This window comes from Chamaea fasciata, unplaced genomic scaffold, assembly GCF_029207755.1.
Source record: "Chamaea fasciata isolate MVZ Bird 193981 ecotype frontalis unplaced genomic scaffold, bChaFas1.0.hap1 SCAF_15, whole genome shotgun sequence".
NCBI lineage: Eukaryota > Metazoa > Chordata > Aves > Passeriformes > Sylviidae > Chamaea > Chamaea fasciata.
The window spans coordinates 7,485,472-7,508,501 of NW_027094100.1; the positions used below are offsets into that span (position 1 = coordinate 7,485,472).

A 23,030-nucleotide genomic window follows, 5' to 3' on the forward strand; every position below is an offset into this window, starting at 1 on the left:
CTGAAACCTGATTTCTGACATGCAAACCCTAAAATGGAGTGTGAATAAAGCTGGTGAGTTGTTGGGAGTCCCTGGTGTCTCTCCAGCCAACAGAACAGTGTTGGTGTATTTATAAACATTGGTGACAGTTACAGTTCAGGGGGAAACTCATAAGAGGCTGCTTCGAACTCTGTCCCTCTCTCAGTCCCTGTCACTAAGGCAGTGTTTCTGTGAAGCCAGGAATCATAAGGTTAGAAAAGACCTTTAAGGCGATCAAATACAGCTGTGGAATGTCAGCTTGCTCCAGCTCAAAGCCTCCAGTTAAATAGGTCTGCAGTGATGAATGTTGGGATTTTTGATTTGCTGATTTTTTTAGAGGATTTGTTCTCCCTGATCTGAACAAGTGAGGCGAGCTGGTGCTTGGGGGAGAAGCTGACAGGAATGTGCCTTCTCTGCCACAGGAGGGAGTGAGCACTTTGCATTTTAGCTGATTTTTCAGACTTTGAGAAAGCTTATAGCTAGTCACTGCTAATTTCCTGATTTTCTGGTAAATGCCAATTCCAACAAAAACTCAAATCTTTTTTTTCATTTTGTGAGTCTCGGATATCTTTTTTCATTTTGTGGGGCTCAAAGTATTGAATAGGTGATAGTATAAACTGTTGTGCATGGGAAGAAAAACAACTTTTGGATGCTGAGATGGATTTATTTGGAATTTACGGCATTTCCATTTCAATCTCATTGCCCTTTTCCCCTTTCAAGATTGCTTGTAGGATCCGAGTGGTCGCAGTTCTCAATGTGAATATGCGATGTGATCCCAGGAAATACTCTTTGCATGGGCAGCATTCTCCCAAGGACTTGTCCCTTGGAAATTGCACCACTGTATCTTACGGGGTGGATACAGAGTAGTTTAACACAGAATCCTGGTGAAAAAACAAGAGGAGGGAAAACATCAGATGAAGAATGAAGCATTTGTTCTTTTGAACTATATTTCAGAATTATTAACAATGTCTGTCTTGTCCTTTCCACTGAGATAGCAATAGTGGAAATACCAAAATAATGGAAATACTGTGATCATAAAAATTAGGTAGAGGTTGGAGTCATTGACTTGGTAGAAGAGGGAAGATGGAAGGCAGGGTGGAAGTGGAAATTTGTGCTGTAGGAAAGGGAAAAGCTTGAAGATATTCTGCAGAACTCAGTTATTGGCATTGTAGCAGGAGCAAAAAGTTCTGAATGTAAGTGGATAGAAGAAAACATAGCTAAACTACTTGGCTAACTGCAAGGTAATGCATCCTATATGAGCTCAAGACAAATGTTAAATGAAAGATAGCTATTTACCTGATCCCTGGATTTGGACTCCATCATCAATGGCATTTCCATTGTGGAAGAATTTAACAGGCCCAGAAAGCTGGCCAGAGAAAGGAGCGTACACGGTGGCCCCGTCAGCACAGATGACATCCACTGCCCTGTGCTTCCCTTTGCCACTGCGTCTGGAAAAACAAGCACATCAGTACAGAAACCTCTGGTCAGGCCCAGTGCTAGAGAGGTCATGGTGAGATCTGGAAATGGGTTGTTAGGACAGAAATAGAGTCAGCAAACTGGCTGGAGGACCTGGAAAGGTGTGGGTGAGGTAATGTCATGTAGGGTGGATGATCTGTTAGAGTTGGAGAAAAATGCCTTTCTTCCAGGTCTTTAAATAAAACTATAGTGTCACAGAAAGTTTGGTTGTGTGAAGGACATCAAGTCCAACCTTCCACTCGAGTCAGGAGTGTTCCCAGCGCTAGGTCAGGTCAGGCATGGCATAGTCTGATAAAAATCTTCAAGCAGAGAGGTGTTATGAACAATGTGGGTAGCCTAAAAGTTTCCACAAGTCCAATCTAAGCCTTCAAAGCTGTAATTTTTATGTGACCTAAATAAAGTTTAACTCTTACTTCAGTGGAAGTACAACAAAACCCTGTGCCTTCTAATTATTTTATTACCTTGGAGCTCCATAGTATCCACAGCCATACTTATCACAGCCTCTTATCTCGTTGGTAGGGTTCCCAGAACACACTGCAGCCCAGCGCCCATCCTGTTGTGGCAATGGTGGAACATCTTTGAAATACAGGAACAGAGCACATCAAAGTTAACTTCCAGGTTGTTTTAACACTTGCCTGTTTGCAACTACTATGTTTGATTTGCAGTTAGAGAAGAACATACTGGTATTACATCCCATGCTTGTAGTTGGATTTTTTTCTCCATAAAATTTGTAATCCTTTAGGGAATATAAATGGAATGTAGACCTAAGCTGAATGGTAATGCTTCTATTACCAGGGTCATTTCATAGAAGAAATATGCTTTAAATACAAAAATTCAAAAAGAGTATCACAGGACTTAGACTGCAAATCTACTCCTAGATCTGAGTTCTGAGTTGCATTTTCTGTTGTAAAGGGTTTTTACCAGGCGAAAGTAGATGAGTTGGGTCAGAGTGGTCGCAGTTCTCGACGTGGATATGAGAAATAATGCCAGGATATACTTTTTGCATTGGCAGCATTCTCCCAAGTTTTTGCCCTCTGTGGATTTGGCCATGGTACTGGATGGGGTGAATGCAGACAAGCTTCACACAGTAACCTGGGAGAGACGGGAGAGAAAGGGAGGTCAGGAAACATCAGCTGCATCTGCTCCTGGGGTGAGCAAGAAGCATTCCCTGCCAGCCTCTTACTGGAGACTGTTGGGATGAAGCAGAAATGTAGTCAAGGTACCAACAATGGTGAAATCAAAATTACTATATTTGCCAGGACAAAAAGGAAAAAAAGGAAGTTGGAAAATAGACACAGGAAAACATCCTCTCAGCAAAACTGAGGATATATTTCCGGTGCTTTATTTTCACTGTTTCCTATTTTTTGATTTGGGGTTGTTATTTTCCTGCTACCTGTTTTTCAACTCCTTTCTCCCCTCCTCTCCAAGAAAAGCATAGGAAAGGACTACATCCTGCTGGTGCTGCCTTCAGGATTTCAGCGTACTAGAGAGGATGTAAGATTAATCAACACCGTGCTTGAATTGAGAACCACAAGAAACCTTGCTCAAGTAAATGAAGTGATTACTTTTGCATGCCTCACAGCACACCTGCTGTTAATTACTTGCCTGATCCCCTGATTTGGACTCCATCATCAATGGCATTTCCATTGTGGAAGAAGCGGATGGGTCCCGAGAGCTGCCCGCTGAAAGGAGCGTACACCGTGGCTCCGTCAGAACAGATCACATCCACACCTGCATGCTTTCCTTTGCCACCATGCCTGGAGGCAGAAATACATAATTAGGGACATCTCTCAAAGTTAATGTTAGGTATCAATTGGTCACTTAATGCAGGATGATAGCTGAAGCTTGTCTAACAGAAATTTTTTGCCTGCAATGAAATTGCACAGAAGTTGCAGGTTTGAAGCATAATTTTTTGTTGTAGCAAATTGTTCACATTACTCTGACCATCTTTAGAGTGGGATGAAATTTCAAATTTAAGCTTATTTTTTATTTTCCCAGGTGCACGGGGTACTTCAATTAACACCCCATGAAAGTATAGAAAAGTACCATTTTTTTTAACCCCCAAAAATATCTGTGCCATGTAAAATAGAATCTCGGCTGGCATTTTCTCACTTAGAAATTTGGAAGTTGCATGATGAAGATGGACACTTACAGAGCTTGGGGAGAGGAGATGACAAGAAAATGCAGGAGTCATTCTACATATAAGAGCATATTTTCAGAGGCATATAACCTGTTAGATGAGGCCCCTACTCAAAGACAATGATGCTGACAGATTTTTAGTTTGTGTAATTGAATCTACTCAGCTTCCTGTAAACTGTTGCTGAGTGTCAGTTAAATTTCTGGAGTATAAGCAACAAGGTTAAATGACACAAATCCTTGAAATACTTCCATTCCCTTTACTGTCTGTAATTCATGTAACAGTCCTGCTCCTTCAGCCCTGCATCTGTTGTCAGCAGCGGTATCACCGTGCTTCTGCAAGATTGCCAAGGAATATCCCAAAAATCAGGAAGACGTCCTGCAGACAACAGTATTCTGAGTGTCTGCCCTGTATAGCTGTACTCTTTCTCCGGCCTGAACACTTAATTTAGGAAAGCAAAGTGACCCCTGGCGCCCAGGCAGCTGTGTTACCTGTCAGCACCAAAACTCCCGCAGCCGTATCGGTCGCAGCCGCGGATGCGGTTGGTGGGGTTCCCGCTGCAGATCTGTGCCCAGTGTTGGTGCTGTTGTTGGGGTGGGTGTGCATCCAGCTGCTTGGTGAAAACTTCACGTGGAAAAGAGGAAGAACAGGAAAAATTCAGCCATGTTCTTTGTCCAATGCAACAGGAAGTGTTCAAATACAAAATAAGGTGGTTAAAGTGAAAGACATGAGCTTGAAGGAGTTTGTCGTTTCAGAAACTGTAGGTAAAAGGACATTATACAACCTGCTGTATAGACTTGGTCCATTTTTTCTTGGTGTCTTACTTTAAGGTATATACACCAAAAAGAAAGCAAAGCTATAGATAAAGATGTTTAAAAAAAGTTTGTGAAATAAACTACTTTTCCTTTCTAATGGTGCTGGGTTGATGGTTGGACTTGATGATCTTAAAAGTCTTTTCGAACCTTAATGATTTTATGATTCTCTCTAAAACGTCCAACTACTTCAATATATGTCTCTTACTGCACACCTAATTCCATATTTTATAATAGTCATAACTGTCCACATTACCATAATTCTTCATAAACCTAGAGGGAAAAAAACCTCAGCATTATTAATGTTCAAGTGAATTTCAATAATTCATTATTGGCTGCCTAAACCCCCATCCAGCCCAGCTGCATTACAGCAATCCCAACTCACCAGTGTACACCAAGCTGACCAGAGTGACCAGACTGAGAGCTGGCATTCTGGGGCCGTGTCACCCGTGTTCTTTGATCCAGTCAAAGACATGGAACAGCTGCCACCTGAGGTATTTATGTGCTTTTGAAAGCCCAAGTCCATTGTCTTGGCCAATCAGTCTTGAGCAAAGTATTACAGCTCTGGGCAGGTGGTGTTGCCATACTGGGCACCGTAGAGGTCTGCAGGCTCTAACAGTTGTTAAAGCTGGTTGGGAAAGATGGATAAAATAATTGGGCTCTTAGCACATAGTAACAGATGGAAATGAACAACCCCACATTTCAGGAAACTCTGGTTGAGCTATTTCTTAACACCTTCGCTTCCCCATCCTGAAGTAAGGGCACGTTTAGGCCCAAAATGGTAGGAACCACAAATACGGTTCAGAGGATTGAGCTGGAGGGAAAAGATGGTCCAAGCTCCAAAGTGGACGTCACCGGTTTGTCCTTTGCTGCTCATTCCTCCCTGGGTGTTTGTGCCCACCAGAGCTTTGTGACTGAGAACACTGGAAGTGTTTGGTGTTCATGAATATTCACTTATGCAAAGAAAAACAGATGCTTTTGCACAGAAACATTTATTTTTTTCTGGTTCAGCTGAAATTGTCAGTTAATTTCATTTAAATCCATGAAGTCTGTTCACTGAAACCCTATTTTTAACAGTGTAATACTTATTAAAACATCTTCAAGTTCTGAAATAGCAGTTGCAAACCCATGTTGCATAGGCAAAACTGACCTGGAGTTCAATAATTCTCAGTTTTTAAGTGATGCCTTTAGTATCTTCTTGGTTTCAGCTATTGTAATATAAAGCAGACTCCTTTGTATCTCTGGCAATCCTTCAGTTTGATTTTTCTGCACTACTTACAGAAAAGTGTTAGATTCTCTTTACAGACATGTCTTGGATAATATGAAATTTAAATGAGTCATTAAAATTGTGCTTTCACATAAGTTATTTGATATTTCAAGTAATAGAAAACTCTGGAAGTCCCACAGATTTTATTCAGAGAAGAAGCATATGTGTCTCTGCCCCACTTCTCGTTTGCAAAAGCATCTGTACATTGTGTTTTCTGAAAACCTCCATGGAACAAGCAGTTGGAGGCTAAGTTTTCACTTCTGTTTCCAAGCTTTTCTTTACATCCAATATTCAATCCCCAAACAATCTTTTAACCCTCCCTGGGGTTATGACAAGTGGTTTGGCTAGTTTTATCCCTGCTGCTTTCTTCTCCATCCTGCCAGGAAGAACTGCTGGTTTCCACACTCATAACCACCAAACAGATATTTATGTAAAAGTTATGTCCCTTCAGTGCAGTTTGGATGGGGCTTTTGGTTGTAATTTGCTTAAGATAATGGAGTCTTGGCTGATAAATGACACAATATGCTGGTAGGGCTTCTCAGTGGAACCTTGCAGTGGAACCTCAGTGGAACTGGAAGCATTTAGGGTTTGGGAATGCTGCTTATCCCTGAACTGAGAGATGGAGTGTGTGACTTTATGTGATCCTTGCCAGAAACAACCTTCATTGCTCATTCTCCTTCATTTGACACAAGCTCTCTGCAAAACCCCTCAGCCCTCCTTAACAGCAGGAGTCAGCAGGGGAGGTGGTACGGGTGGCATTTTCAATGAAGATTTCATAGCAGAGAGGTTGTAAAGTGTTTCTGAGCTTGGCAACTCTGTACTGGCTGCTGGAAGCTTTTTTCCTACTGCAGTCAAAATCATCTAAAAATAAAGACTTTTTTTCAGGGGATGCCTAGCCATTCCCAGCTGAAGGGTGTCCAGTGGGATTTCTGCAATAATGATCTCGCTCAACCAGATTTTATTCCTGATTTATTTCAGTTTGCAGTGGGTGAGTTTTAAATACCTCATTAGATAGCTTTAGCCTGGGGCAGACCTGCCTTGAAAAGCTACTGATATTTATAGACTCCTGTGAACTCACATGCTCCAAATTTTACCAAGGAAAGAACTGCAGCACTTCAGTCTGCTCTACAGTCTTGTGAAGGAAAGGCTTAGTGTAAAGCCAGCCAAGCTGGTAGGCAACGAGAAGGGGAGGTGTTGTGGGTGCACACACATTGAAGAAGCTTTTCCCTGAGTCCTGTTTTGCTGTCTGGTGCTTTATAAAATGGCTCTAAGCTGCCTGCTCTTTGCAATGTTTTTCCCCATCTCTCCTCTGTGCAGGGCTGACTCCAAACTGCTCATAACTGTGTGCATTTATTTTTATTTCTTCTCTATAAGAGATCCTAACAGCATTGTATCTTGCTCTGGTCTCTCAAAAACACATCAAAATGCCATTGCTACTGCAATATATCTAATGCACTTGTGGTAATGTACTCTTAATAAAACAGCTTTCAAGTGTAGGATGATGCATTTGGGATGTCTCAGTGCCTTCCCCATCTTTCCAGGGTGAGCTGTCAGGTGCAGACCACTCACCTTGGCCATGAGGAAGCTCAGAACCGAAGCTGGAGGGATTCTGGTGCTGGGCACCCAAGATGTTAATTTAACAGTTGGTAGGAGCAGTTGTGAAAGACATGAATTGCCTACTTAGCACCCAGTAACAGAAGGATATGGAAGAACCCCTGACATTGCACAGTCCTGGGAGCTGCAGTTGCACCATTTCCTTCCCTGTGGTGGCAGGCAGGCACGAAGATGAAGGGGAGCCAGGTGGGTTAAATTGGGAAATGCTGATTCCTTTCTTTGCAGGGGGTGTGAGGTCCCCATTTCCCCCCTTTATTGTCAACAGTAACTTACGTGGCTGTGTCAGAAAACCCTTCCAGGTCTTCTGATGGACTGAGCAATTTCTCAGCAGGCAAATGGGACTGTTTGGGCTGATATCACTGAATCACAGAATAATAGACTGGTTTGGGTTGGAAGGGAACTCAAAAAACATCTCGTTCCAACCCCCCCCGCCATGTACAGGGGCCTCTTCTACAATGCCAGGTTGCTCCAAGCCCCATCCAATCTGCCCTTGAACACTTCCAGGGGGAGGGGCAGTGCCAGTTTCTCTGGGCACCCTGTGCCAGGGCCTCCCCACCTTCACAGGGAAGAATTGCTTCCCAATATCCCAGCTAACCCTGCCCTCTGGCACTGGAAGCCATTCTTCCTTGTCCTGCCACTCCAGGCCCTTGTCCAAAGTCCCTCTCCAGCTCTCTTGGAGTCCCTTTAGGAAGGGGCTCTCAGGTCTCCCTGGAGCTTTCTCTTCTCCAGGTGAACACCTCCAGCTCTCTCAGCCTGGCTCCAGAGCAGAGAGGCTCCAGCCCTGGGACCTTTTCCAGGGCTTCCTCTGGACTTGCTCCAACAAGTTCACATCCCTCTGATGTTGAGAACCCCAACAGGCAGAGAAGGAGTTAAGCCTGATGCTTTCCTGAAGAAATCCCTCCTTTGCTGTTCAGCCTTTCCAAGGTACCCTGATGCTGTCATGTAAAGGATGTCACATTTCAGGAGGGTAAACTGCCAGTTACCAGAGCTTTGGGTGGTACATGCCATGCATGTGTCCATAAACCTTGCAAACATTAGACTAGTCCTCCTTAACTTACTAAGTATCTTAACATTATCTCTTAATAAATAAATTGCATAGTAGAAGAATAGAATAATATTTTTTTGAGGAAAAACCCCGGAAAGCTGAGATATGGCTGGGCAATGTGGTGGTGCCTTTGGGCAGAAACATCAGCAATGCCAGGGCCAAACCATGAGCCAGAGCAAATCTACCCCGACACCAAACCCTGTGGCTTCCTTCCAGCCATGTTGCCTCCCACTTCTGCTTGCCCACAAGTGAGGGCTGGTTTCTCCACTGTTTCCTTTACACAGTTGGATTCAACCAACATCCAAAAATTGATAAAGTCCTTCCTCTTTGCTGCCTCTGAAGGGCTGTTCCCCAGTGAGCTGGGTAAATGAGTGCTGCGCATTTTATTTCTTGGTCATTTTACAATCTTGCAACTGTAGGTTTGCCAGGTTTGTTGGCAGGTGATTGGAAAGGCAAATCCTCTTCCTATATCTTACCTTTGGCTTGGTCCTTCTTGGCCAGCCCAGTGTTTCATGTGGCAACAAGTCAGCGCTGAGCACCCACCTTCCAGCTGGGCTGTGGACGGTAGGTTATTAAAAATTCCTAAAAGCTGTTTCTCTGAAAAATGAATCATATCCTATGTGCTAATCATTATAAAATAAAATATATTTCAAGAATGACTGTAGAAGAATTTTCTCGTGCCACTTGCAGCACAGGCTTTTGTGCTGAAAATCCAGCGGGCACAACGTAAGACAAATTGCACCGGCTAATAATTCCAGCTTCTGATCATTGAAATGAGAGGAATTTCGGCCCAGCGATCGACTAAGCCCTGTGCCCACGGCTGAGGCTGTAGTTCTGGTGGGAAATCAGCAGGCTGCGCTCCTGGACCGGCAAAGGGCAGGGCTGTGCCTGCCGCCTTCCGCAGATACCGGGCTGTGGCAGATGCCAGTGTCCTGCCCTTTTTGCTAAGTATGAGCTGAAGACGAAGCTGTAGTCGTGCTGCTGCACAATTCTGATTGAGGGCTCCCTCTCAAATTTATTTGCTCTTATTAACAAACATGCCTCAGCCTGAGGTAGGCTGGTTTCAGTAGGATGGACTAAAGAACACAAAAGATCTCTTGGCTACCTATGTTCCACCTCCTGGGGAGGACAAAGCTTCAGGTGAATCCTCCAAAAGTCCTCTAAGGCTCGAGGAAACAGAAGGGCATAGCACAGATTTGGGTTGCAACTTTAGGCAGTTATTCTGGGACCTTGTGATACAAACTTATAAAACAAAAGGGAAATGAATCTCTGCAGAAACGGTGCAGAAACAAAGCAAATCTCCATGGCTGTTTGCTAGCTCTCTGCTCAAAAGCCTAATTGTCCCTGTTTCATCCCCCATCACCCCTTCCCCTCACCTTAAATATTTCTAGAACTGTGTATTTTACCAGCTCTTTATTTCCCTCACAGAGTCAGACACATGTATTTTCCCTTCCTCTATACCCAGTGAATTTTTAATAGACTGAGAAGATAAAACTGGATTCCCTTATACTGTTTTGCCTCAACTGGTCTGTAACCTGAAACAGGAAGTGATATTTACTTGTTCTCCTCTGCTTCTGGGTGACAGCCCCTGCTAAAACTGGAAGGTTTTATGTAGGAGCATCCCTGTGCTGCTGGAAAAACTCTGATTAAATAATGGATCCCTGAAAATGCCTGGGAAACCAATCTGTGGGATACACTTGTAAAGTGCTGAGCTGTGGTCCTTAATGTACAGGTGAAAAAGTTACTCTTGGAGGAGCAAAGCTGGGATGTTGATGGAGGCTCAGAGCCCTGCTCAGTCACAAAAGTCATCTCAGTTCTCACTAGGGTTTGCATGGAGAGGTGGGGGTTTGAGTGGGTTCTTCTCTTTTCAAATATAAGTTGATAACTGTGTTAGAACATGGAATTTTAAACAAGTGAATCGTAGGAGGGAGTCTTTCTTTCTTGAGGGCAACCAACTTCATGATAAAAATTTAAAAACATTTGTCAGCCTGGATAACACTGGAGACTTTCGCTGAAATATAAGCAAAAGAAGGAGAAGAAGGAAAAGTGTTGTTTCGTTTGTTTTTTTCACAACAGATTTTCATAACTGAATTGTACTGGCTTGCCTTCAGTGTCTGGTCACTACCTGCCTCTGCAGGTGGGGCTGAATATTTATGTGGACATGTTGATTTTTCATTCACAGCAAAATTGAAGTGGTTCCTGGGGAGGGTGAATAACACACAGCAAGTTAAGCACCTCTCACAGGTGCAGCAAATACCCTTCTGAAGTTAGAAAAAATACAAATGCTGCCAGGACATACACAGCCCCCACAGAAGCAGCTTCCCTGCTTTTCCAGGGCACTAGGAAATACGTGAGCCTGCAGCACTTGCAGAGCACTTCAGCCCTTGACACTCCCAGTAGCCTGTTGGCAGCCTTGGCCTGAGGAGCCCTGTCCTGTTAACAAGAACTTGTTGTCCCAGGAAAGTCTTCAGCTGATTTACTAATGGAAAGAAATGCCTCACTTGGACAAAAAGAAACCTGAGTGTGCCAAGGCAATCCTGAGGCAGGAGTCTGGGGAAAAGGAATGAGTTACTTCATCAGTGTTGTTTTATGGCTTTGGTGATGGGCCCCAGGGAAGATTTGGGTTTCAGCTTTATACAGGTTCTTTCTCCCCAGCTGCCTTAAAAAAGCAGAACTTAGCCCAAACTCTATGACAGCACCAAAGAAATTCAAAGCAATTTGTAGTGAAGCAGCCCTTTAATAATGTGATTTTCCATGTTTAAGCACAAATGAAATTTCTGGCTTATTAAAGAAATCTTCATTTTTGGCTGAAAGAAATCAATGGAATCCAAGAGGAGTGAGCTGCAGCAGAGCTCAGGCTGCTGAGCATTGAGGATCCATCTCCTCCCACCATCCCCTGTCCCCACTGCATCAGCCCCCACCCAAAAGAACAGTGATGGACAGGATATGGTAACAGCTTTAGAGGAGGTGTTGTACCTTGCTCTGAGTCTGGTCTTGCTCAGATAACCACCAGTATTTTGTTCATGGATAGTTTTGAGGTGGAACAACTGCTTGAGGATCAATGATTTCCACTCTACCTATGCCCAAACAGTGCCCCAGAAGTGGGAGGCTGGAGGTTTGACCCTGATGTGCAGCCCCCTGCTTACAGGTTGGGACAGGATCTCTTAAGGCACAGTTCTGGATATGGACACGGAATATAACTCCTCAGTCACCCTTTGTAAGGGCACCAGGGCATTGATGTTCACGCCCTTCTTAAGGAGCCACTGCAGTCAACGGGTTTGGTGTAAAACATCTTCACACACAATCCTGTTAACACAGAGAGAGAGAGAGGGAGAAACTCGCTCGTATTAAATGGTTTCAAAGCCTGGCAAAGTTCTAACATTCAGTAGCAAAATGCAAATGACAAAAAGATGATAAGAGATTTAGCAGCAATGCTTTAAGAAGAAGCGAAGAGTTGACATTTGTGAGAGTGAAGAGCCCAGCAGGCACACTCCCCTTTGGGCTCTGGGAAGAGGAAGGGAAAATTATATGCTGGCACTGGAGGTCTGACCTAAAAGAGTGCAGGAAATCTCTAATGTCTTCCTTAAGTAAAAGAGCCCAGGTCTTAGACTGTCTTCATTTATTTTATGAATTGTGCACTCTTTGTGAAGTCAAAGGTGATTGCATTAAAGACAGAAACATCTCTGGAAACTCTCTGTACTGATCTTCAAGTAAAAGACTTTTAAGAAATCAGACATGCTGTTAGTAATCAATATGACTCAGCTGATTCTTGCTTATTCAATCAATCAATGATTTCTTCAAGGAAATTTTTCCACAACCCTTGACCAGCTGATGCTGGGCTGGAGTTGGTTTCAGAGCCTGGTGGAGACCAGATGAGGTGTTTCAGCTCCAGACAACCCCCTGCAGATCAGCAAGATGAGAGGAGGCATCATGCTGGTCCTGTTACCTGAGGGGTTTTAGGCCCACCCTGTCTTCCCACACCCTGCTCTGCCATTTGGATTCCTGAGTGATTTTTGTCTCAAGAAGAAACTCTCTTGGTATACTGTTTTCCTGCTTGTCAGATGTCATACATGGAGAGGGGGAAATCCATTTGACAGTAAAATTTTGAAACAAGATGTTTAGACAGACTGTATAGGCAAAAAAATAATGTCGTAGCTACTCCTATGCACGGCTTCCCATGCCCAGGGCTCAGCTAAACCAAGCCAGATAACATTGCACCATCCTAAACTCATTTTGTTAATTACCAATTTTGTTTGAGAGATCAAAGGAGAGGAAAGAATGAGTGAAGTAATTTTGTACGTTTCCTCAGAAAACGAGTGGGTTTTTTTCCTAATTCTCTTAATAAATATCCTGAGGGCCAAATCCTCTCAGTTTCTTGTTGCACACTCAGTTTAAAGCAGTGGAGGTGAATGCACAATGGTGAGAGGCCACAGGGAAACCCACCAGCTTCAAGGGCATCCTTCAAACACAACAGCAAGGTCCCCAGCCCACGACATCTCTGATACTCCTCCGCCCCACAGGAGAGCAGCCACCACAGCTGACTTCTGCTCCTGTCCCCAGAGAGGGGGGTCACCAACACACTGGGCTGCAGAAAAACGTGCTCCAGCTCTTGTGTCACACTGGGAAATTTAGGTTAAGAGCTCCTTGGAAATATGGATTTCCAGGCTGCAGATGGGTTTCTCTGGGATCTTTTAGTAAACTTCTGCCTGTCTGCCACTAGAGTGGGAGAGGGGAAGGTGGTGAAGGTCTGCAAGGCAGGGCTCCTGGCACCCCCAGGGAGAATTGTTGGCTTCACTTTGATTTTGCTAACTGACATGAGAGGTTTGTACATGGAGTGCATTAAACGTGGAAAAGACCAAATTACTTGCTGGCATTTTGCATTATACCTTGAGATAAAGATCAGGGAGGTAAAAAGTGATTCATGAAGGTTTTGTGTGAGCTGTGCAAGAGCATGGGGATGCTTTGCTCACCTTCTCTGCCCCACCACGTTGCATTTCACGGGGGTTACAGCCTTATTGTGTATCTGAACAACATCCCAAGCTTGGAGCAATGCAGACAACGAAACAATTTCTTCTATTTTGCTTATTCCCAACCAGATCCAAAGGTGGGATTTTTAAATTTGCAGAAAAACTGTTGGCAGACAGGTGGTGGTGACTAGAAATTACTTAATTTTGCATTGATGGCAGGAGTGTGGAAGAGATAAAGCAGGACAAGGGGAGCAAAGCAAGGGCAGGGGCTGTGTGATGAAGGAAGTGAAGGGTCCCTCACTGGGAAGGAGATGGGGGAATTGTGTGGGGGGTAGGTGAGGTAGGATGGGTTTTTCCTCATCTCAGATAGTGCTGGGAGACACTGAGCAAAGGGGAAGATGTGTGTGAGGCACAGGCAATTCTCTTTAGCTGTGGCTGCAGAGCCTACATAGTGTGTATGTCTGAAGGGAAAGAAGAAAATCACAAAAAAAAAAAAAAAAAAAAAAAAAAGGCAAAACCCCCCCAAACACTGCAGCTCTGTCGGCTTTGCAGGTCACCCTGCGGGGCAGGAATGCCCACTGCTCTGCATTTGGGGCTTGCACCAGGGAGGGTGGGTGCCTTGCTTGCAAAGGGGTGAGTAAGTAGCAAAATGAGGAGCTGCTCAAGTGCAAGTAAGCACCATAGAGCAATCAAATTAAATGTAATTCAAGCAAGATTAAATTTAAAAGACAATGGCATTAAATTCTAGCTCTAAAACTCATAAAACTCTCAAAAAGCAATTTCCAAAATTGTAACCATGCTGAGATCTAATAAAGTTTTCACTAAAGAGGAAGTGCTTGACTAAGTCTGTCACTTAGCAATAGGAGAGTTGTTTTCCCCTGTTAGGGAAGGGATGCAAATAGCTATAATAGTTTCCTTTCTGTTTTACCAAGTACCAAGGCATGACTAAAGTGGTTGGCAATGCTCTAAGGGCTGTGAATCCCCAGCTTATGCTAAAAATGCTCTTTTGGTAAGACAGGTGTCTGAAAACTCACAGCCTGTTCTGCCCTTTGACCCAAGAGACCAGATCCTTCTTGTTTGCTTCTATTCACCAGTCAGGACAGCCTGATAGATCTCAATGTGCTTAAATAGAGACCCAAACAGAGTGAAATCCATGGCTATGGGTAGATTGCAGAGAGGGACAGAGGGTGATTTGCTTTCCCGAATGTCAGGTTTTGGAAATAACCAGGTTTTGCAAGATTCTAGTGTAATTGCTTACAGGAAATAAACCCTGGGGCACAGCACTGCAGATGCCTATTAGCAATGCCTTCTTTTCCCTCCATTTTTTTTCTTGCTGGTGACAAATGCCACACGAACCATGTGAGATGACAAGCTGTAATCCTATGTGCCAGCACACTTTCCCTCTGACTTGTGTTGCTTCTATTTCCTAGAGGCTGCAGAGTGCATAAAAGAGGGCCTGAATTAGTGTTTATAAAACCCCAGAAAAACTCCACTGTCTATAGGGATAATAACTTATTGTTTCTTTTAATTATGCATATAAAAATAATAATTTGGATTAACTAGAGGGGCATTCTAGAGGGCACTGTGATGTCCAAAGAAAGCTTTTGCCTCTCCTTCTCTGATAACATCTTGGACTTTCAAATAAAAAAATTAGGACATAGCTGAACATCAAAAGGTCTTTTTAAAGTGATTTTTCAAAGGAAATATTGTTGTTAGCATGTAATGGATGCCTGAAATGCAGCATCCAACTTGTGTAATGGGCTCTGAGGGAAAGGATGGTAATGAAACCCAGTTTAACTAATGAGTGCAATTTAGAAAGAGACTTTACTGCAGACTTTCACAGGAAATAGTTTAGAAACATTCTGCCTGCGGAGAAGAAGGGGTTTGTGGTTCTTCAAAAAGCCTTGCTTCAATCTGCGGAAACACACAGTGGTTTTTTATTAGTTTCTGCAAGTAACAGAATTGCTGTGTGCAATCCTGACATTGCAATTGTCCCTGCAGGGCTGCCCTGGCTGAGGGACAGCTGTCTCTGCCTGTCCCACCAGATGCCCAGGCAAGGGGCCATCAGTGGCTCTCTGCACCACATTTCTGATTTAGTCCATCATCAGTTTAAAGTCCTGCAGTTTTCTGTGCACAGCTGGCGGTTGGTCCTTGCAGAAAGAAATTCCTTTGGGCTCCTGGGTCCCCATCAGCGTGGCAGGGATGAGCTGCACAGCCCCATGTCCTGTTGTGGTGCATCGGCCCCAAGATGTCCCTAATGTCCCGCCAGGCTGATGGTCACTCTCTGTGTCCCTTGTCTCTGCTCTTGTCCTGTTGCTGGGTGTGGGAGTATTTTTGGATGCCTTCTCCTCCCCAAAGTACTTGTCGAGCAAGAGCTCACCTTGGCACATCATGGCTCATCCAGAACAAGCCTGGGGAAACCTGGTCCCAGCCAGGTCTTGACTTTGGGCGCAGGGGAACCAGGGATGGGCAGCACTCGTGCTCCAGAGCAGGAAGGTGTTGGTGAGATGAACTGGGCTGTGCAGGGGACAGTGAAAGTGGCAGGGCTGCCACTGCCTTCTGATGGAAGGCAGGTGAAGGCAGCTCCACTCAGCAGCCTGTCCTGACCTCCCTGCATCCTCATGTCTGTGTAGAGGTAGAGATAAAAATGTCTCTGTTGTGTATATATATATATATATATACAAACATATATTTGACACCTGCCCTGCTCCTTCCCTGGTTAAGAGGAGCTCAGCCCCAGTGTTGGGGTTTATGGGGATGTTTTGTGTGTGCTGAGGAAGGGCTGTGTAGTGCAGAATAAGTCCCTTTGCCTCCTCTGCTTTTTATCTTACATGAAATGATGACCTAGTGCCTGCTAATAGCAGATATTTTTTGGGAAAAGTTGCTTTTTTTCCTCCTTTATTTCAACATCTGTTTATCCCAGCATCTCCTGGTATCCAAGGCTGTGCTCTAGCACCTTTGCTTTCATCTGGAAGAAGGGAGAGATATTTATCTCACCTCAAGTAGTTTAAATCAAAATCCTCAAACAGGTCTTGTGTTGCCCAGGATCCCAAATCTCCCCTGTGCACGTGCCTCAGCCTCTGGGATCAGTCCACAACCAACCTGTCAGTGCTTTGGCATTAACAGGGCGGAGAACTGCACAATACTGGATATCCAATTATGAAAACACATAAAGGAGACTATAAAAATAAGTCGTACAACTATTGTGGTGACTGCTACTCTTTTGTATTCAGCAGATTTCTTTTACCCTTTAAGAGGAGCTGTTGATGGATTTAGAAAAGCTGCAGACAGAAATGTGGTGCTGCAGTGGGGCTGGTTTTGCTGATAGGCAAAGGCAGATACCACCTCTCCCCTCACCTTCAGGCTGGCAGAGCCCTGTCCTCACTAAAATACAAACTGTGTGGGAATGGCCTCCTGGCAGGTCTCTGAACGGAAACCATATAATTATAAACCACTGTCTGGCCTGAAGTACTGCTAAATGTTTGAGCTATCACATTTCCACGGCTCATTCAGGGGTATTTTTAGTGCTGGTGGAGAAAGTTGCTGACTCGAGGTCAAGTAATCCCTCCCAAGGTCTATGGTCCTGATTCAGGGAAGATAAACCATTTGTTTAAATGTTTGTTATAGTGAAGCTGCTCTCCCTGCCTCTGCCCAAGCATTCCCATGGGAGGGCACTGGGCCTGGATTGCAGGCATGAAATAAAAAGACCAGCTTGCATTGGCACTCAAAGTAGAAAAGTCTGATACTGCTAAAATGTAGATATCTGTCTAAATGTCATTTCTCTTACCCATTTCCATTGCTTGTGCCTGATTCTCCCAGAGTGGAGACAAGCAGCAGGGAGCTGCCTCCAAACGGAGTGCCTTGCTGTTTGGGGCTCATGAATCCAGCTGTGCAGCACAGCTGGCTGAAGAGCTTGGATTTGTTTGCTTTACACAAAAGCCTCTTGGTAAGAGAATGAAGGGAAGGCATGGTTAAGCTGCCGCTCACAGAGCAAAGACAAGGGCCAGAAGCTGGAGTTTTGCTTGGTGTTTGTGGTCCCATGTGTGTATGCAGTGATTCACTGCCCCAGGGCTGATGGTCCCTCGTGGGGGACCAAAGCTTAAACAGGGATGTGTGACAGCCACAGTGGGTAACGGGACCCACAGGGCTGAATCCACAGGAGCGAGAGAGCAGCAGGGACATCACCCGGCCAGCACCAGGGGCAAGGGCTCAGCTGCCTTTTCCATGGAGGAACAAACTCCCAGGGCACAACCGAGGAGGGTTTCTGGGTGGTGGAGGAGAGCCCTCTGCATGAGGAGGATAGATGGGTGATGGGAAGGAGCTCTCCTGCAGGCAGCCAAGCAGGGGACTGGCTGGAGTTTGCCTTTGGCAGTGGAGGTGAGCGGGGCTGGCAGATTGCAGGTGGGTGTTGATGGTTTGGCAGCCCGTGGGAGAGGCCCAGCGTTGGGATGAGCTGAGGAGATGAGGATGAATTGACACATTTGACATAACAGGGGGGAGCCATGGAGAGAGAGGAGTGATGTGGTTATGCTGACAAGCCAGAAAATGAGCCCAGGCTCCTCGGAGTGAGGAGATATTCTGCAGCAGAGACACAAATGCTGGGGCCAGAGTGCATTATTGAAGTCACTCAAATTCTAGTTTAATTAAAAATTAATTCTAGAAAATACATCCCATTTAATTTTAACCTGCCTATGAGTAACCAGCAGCAAGTTTTTCTTGTGGACAACAATCCTTCAGAGTTGAGGACATGAGCAGGGTCTCCTTGGCTACATTTGAGGGGTCACAGCTGATTTGTGATACCTTAAATGCCACTTCCAGTGGTATCAGCACCCTGCTGCTGAACATGCACTCCAGGTTTGATAACTACATTTCACAATTAAGAGAGGGTTTGTAAATAACTCCTTCTTGTGTCATTAAATTCACTGATCATTCCCTGTGGTTTTTACCTTCGTGCTGATAACTTTCCTGTATGAGTTCTCTCTGAAAAAAAGTCTTTCAAGCTAAGAATTTCCTTTCACTGGTGGGTGAGGATTAATTAAAATATCCCTAGGATTTGGTGCTTTGATGCAATGAGGGACAGGGTAGGGGTTTTTTTTCCCTTTTAAGAAATAACCAATTGTCTGCAGGTAGTCTGCATGCTCCTGCATCTCTCGTAAGAAATTCCTGCTTGTTTGCAAGGTCCTTCTTGGACACACAGCTTTGGATTAGTTGATCATATTGTGAAATGGGGAAGAGCTGTGGCTCTAGGAAACTTCATGGACTAATGGCTTGTTAGGGAAGCTAGGAGTGCTCTGTCTCAGGCCATGGTTTTCCAGATCTGGAGCTGGATGATACCTCTGTTTTGTTCCATTTCCCCTCAAAAGCTGGCCATATCCCTCCAAGAGCAGTGGGATGTGATCAGGGGCTCACATGGGGCTGAGGATCCCCAAAATCTGCTCGGCTTTGGAGTATGCCCTGTTTCAGCTGGTTTGTGAATGCTCTTCAGCAGAAAGGGGTGCCTGGCCCTTCTCCGCCGTTTCTGACCCAGATGTTCCCAAACCAGTAGTGTTGGATCTCCTTCATTTGCTCCTGGATGCTGCTGCAAGTCTTTCCCTGAGCCACTTTGGATACAAAGGCTAAAAAGATGTTTAATTTTAATTATTCCTAGAAGCAAACTTGTCTGCTGCCCTATTAACCTGTAGGTGTGGCTGCCATGAATTTATAATTCCTGCTATCTAGAGCACAATTTGCACCACTGTTCATCCCTAATTGGGATGAGAGCTGCTGTGAGCCATGTCGTGCTTTCATCTGTGCTGTACAACTGGAAAGACATAGGAAAAATTAATTTCTCTTGTACAGGACAACACATGATGTGTGCAGCTTGCCCGAAGTCAGTGTCGGGGTGTCCCCTCACCAGGCTCCAGCAGAGGGTGCAGTGGCTTTTTCTTTTTCCTCCAGAGCCAGCTTCTAGGAAAGGTTGTCTTCCCTCCCTTCTCTTTTTCCTTTTTTGTTTGATTGCAAGGCCCTTTTCCTCCCTGAAAACTGAAGTTGTTTAATTCCTGTAACAAAAACAAGCTCAATTTAATCTTAGAGAAAAACACAGCAGTAGTATACTCCATTCAGCAAACACTCTGATGTCCAGCTGTCTGAAACATTTGTCAATAGGCAACAGATGGGAGGTTTATAAGAGTCTTTTTATATTTCATCTTACATTTTTTAATGAAGCCTTTATCTATCAAATTGTGTTGGGGCTGTCACAATTTTGTAATACTTTTGGAGTGTGCTGATCCCAGTGTCTGTCGTGAGGGCAGGATATTTCTTTCCTCATGTTGCCAGCTCTCAGTATCACAGATGCCACAGGAGAGCATTATCCAGTGGATCACCTGAACCTTTAGACTCTTGCTTCCAAAACACAAATGCTGTGCAAAAGTAGCTTTTCTTTACAGCAAGTATGAAACCCAGTGCTCAAAGGCGGCTCCTTCCAGTGTCTCTATAGGCTGAGGTTTTGAAAAGTGTCCATGCAATATGCACAGTTGGGTAGAAGGAGCCTGATACCACAGTGATGAACCTTCCTTGTGGTACTGGGTTCAGAGGACACTTTGATGTCTTAAGGTTTTAGACTTTATATGTTTCAAATCCTGTACTGCATTAGTGCATAACTCTGTATGGAGTTTGGAGTGTTTATTAACTCTCTTCACATTTTGGTCAGACAAAACAATTCCTCTCTAGGCCTGGGACTCAAGGACACCCTACAACCTCAGGCACCAAAAAGTACAAACACAGTTAGGGGGGAGTGAACTGGGAGAATGTGACTTCATTACCTGAGGCTGGAATTGGAGGATTAACCCCTCATATGCAAATAGACCAAACTTATTTCTGTCTAAAAAACTCGTGAGCATTGTCCAGCTTGGGTTTAGCCTCTGGGAGGCTCCTGACTGCCCCAGGTGTATCTATTGAAGGTCTTTAATAAATACTTACTTTAGTCTCTTAACCTTGTCTAGCCTCTGTTCTAGGTAGCCACTCCATGGCATCAGCTTGGTTATGATCCTCATATCAACCAGTTGTGAATAATTCCTCTGCCAACTAGAGTCAGCCAAACTGTGCTAGAGAACTGCTGTGGGTTAAGTTTTGGTCAGCAAAGTCTGGTTTCATGCTTTTTTAAATTAATAAAACAGAAAGAAGAAGAACAAAAGAACAAAAACCCCCAACACTAGTCCTACAAAGAGCCTGAAGGCCTTTCGGCCCTGGTCAGGCAGGAACAGACGTGATAAGAGCTGAGCAGCCTCACCACACGCTGTGGCCTCTGTGTGCCAGCACCTGGTGAGAGGGGGAAGAGGATAATTTCCCTAGATTACAGACCAGGGCTCGATGCTGCAGGCTGCGTTGATCAAGGCCTTGATATTCTCATAGCAAGGAGCTTCTGTGCCAAGTTCCCCCAGTGGTGAGCAGTGTGACACGAGTGCCAAGTCTCCAGAAGGTTCCCAACCTCTTTGCAGCAGTCTGGGGGCTTATTTATTTCACAGTGCCAGTTATGATTGGCAGGAATTGGCATGGGGATAATGAGGGCTGCTGCAGAAATGATCAGTGCGTTTGCAAAATCTGCTCTTTGAACACCCAGCACATCAACTGTACATCTCCAGTGGGGTGGGGCTTTTGTGGTCTCTCGAAGACTTGGAACATGGCAACTCAATGCAGCCTAATTGGATTCAGCCTCCTAATTTAAGTCTATATTCTCTTCATAATGAGCTACGGATCTTACAAAGATTATTGATGGGATATCAGTGTGTGTGTTGTGAGCAATGCACCAAATTTACTCTTCCTGCAAAGGAAGAGAGAGCCAAGACCTCGACAATGGCGCATGTGCTGGTGCACCAGGGCAGAGCCCCCTCCCTGCCTGGCTGCCATAGCAGCCCTGTGCATTGATCTAATGAGGGCCAAAGAGTGATCTAATTCCTGCAGGAGCCACACTCAGCAATGCAGCTTCCATACTGCTCCCACTGACATCTCTGGGCTGTGCCAAGGACACCAGCTCAGGTCTGGGTACAGCCTGGGACCAGGTGCTCTCCTGCTTCTTATGGCTGTTTGACTGATCTCTCTATTCTGAGCTGTCTCTAGACATCACTAAAGGGCTTGCTAATTTGTTTGAAAAGCCTATTATTTCTCTAAATTCCCTCATTTAAATGTGACATTTCTTTGTGTTTGTATGTGCCAAAATGATCCTTGTTTTTACACCAGGCTTGGAAAGTTTCCACTGAACCTGCTCAGATGTGGTGGGGTCAGATGATTTGGCTGCAAGTAAAAGGCACAAATTCAGCAGCTCCTTGTCACTGTTCTCCTGGTAGGAAGAGAAAATGAGTAATTCCCCTTCCCAATGAATGGTCTGAGAGATTGGGTAAACGTCCCACATCTCTCAAAGAGGAAACCAGCCAGATGCTGGTTAGTATTCCAGTTTCCCCAGTACTTGTGCTGTAGGTCAAAGCTGACCTGTGTGAAGGGGCATCATTTTCATCTCTGGAGGTAATTTTCTATGGAAGGGCTAAGAGCCCCCTATTTGCTGTTGAGGATGGCCTGGAATGCAGTAGCAGAACAGAAGAGATCTCTGCAGGACAGTGGTGTCAGGGCACTTGGAATGAATTGATATGGAGGGCAAAATGAGATCCTTTCACATATTTCTCAAATTAAATCATTAAATGGTTTGGGTTAGAAGAGACCTTAAAGCTCATTTTGTTCCAACATCCCTGCCATGGGCAGGGGCACCTTCCACTAGATCAGGTTGCTCCAACCCATCCAACCTGACCTTGAACACTTCCAGGGATGGGGCAGCCACAACTTCTCTGAGAAACATGTGAGGGCCTCACCACCCTCACAGGGAACAATTTCTTCCTAACAACTGATCAAACCCTCCCCTCTAGCAGTTTAAAGCAATTCCTCGTCTTCCTTCTTGCTTGTCTCCAGTGGCCCCTTGGTTCACGGTAAAGACGTGGTAGGTGGGGGACTCAGCAACTCAATTTCAGCAAATTTCCAGTGGGAAAAAAGGAACAAAAAAGAGTATTAAGTCCCCCTAGACACCTTCCTGTGGCATTTCTTAAACTCTTCAGTAGAGTCAAAGTCTTACTTGGACATGGAGGGAAGAGCAGAGGAGTTGCTCAGGCTCTTCTTAAACGAACAGGACTTGTGAGTTTGCCCTGGGCAAACGGCTTCCCGCTGCTCTGCTCTGGTGATAAACAGTCCTGGAAACCTTTCAGCCAGCTCTTGCTGGCAATTAAGAGGTGACCAATTAATATGATTCCATAGTGGGTGTTTCCAACAGGGTATTGAGTCCATTACTCCATTAGGGTATTTCCCTAATGACCAAAGCAAGCTGAAGCCATGGCATGCAAGCTGAGCTGCATCCTGTGCTCTGCATCCCTTCAGGGAAGGAAACTTTGTTCCCCCAGCTTGACACGCTTCCTAGAAAAAAGTTCAAATCCTCAGCTAGCTGTATATATGTTCTTCAGAACTGATGAAGCAATATTTTCCTACTGAAAAGTTATTCCACCTCCCCTCCCCCTTCAAGTGAGCCTTCATTTTCACTCTCCTTAAAAAAAAGTACATCTTGTTTCAGCTTTGTCCTGGTCTCAATTTTTTTTTGCATTTGCAGTTAATTTCCTACTTCAAAGAAAAACAGAAAAGTCTTTGATTTAGTAGATTGCCTAAATTCAATATCTTTTCCAGA

General features: G+C 44.7%; 1 protein-coding gene across 1 annotated transcript; it reads right to left on the reverse strand.

The window, feature by feature from the left end:
• Positions 1-661: 661 nt before the first annotated feature.
• LECT2 (leukocyte cell derived chemotaxin 2) lies at positions 662-4,911 on the reverse strand. Its single transcript, XM_066196970.1, has 7 exons — positions 4,829-4,911; positions 4,123-4,255; positions 3,100-3,251; positions 2,416-2,586; positions 1,956-2,070; positions 1,315-1,466; positions 662-899 (listed from the first exon to the last, which is right to left on the reverse strand). The coding sequence occupies exons 1-7, from the start codon at positions 4,872-4,874 to the stop codon at positions 715-717; spliced, it is 954 nt and encodes a 317-aa protein (XP_066053067.1). The 5' UTR covers positions 4,875-4,911; the 3' UTR covers positions 662-714.
• Positions 4,912-23,030: the final 18,119 nt, after the last annotated feature.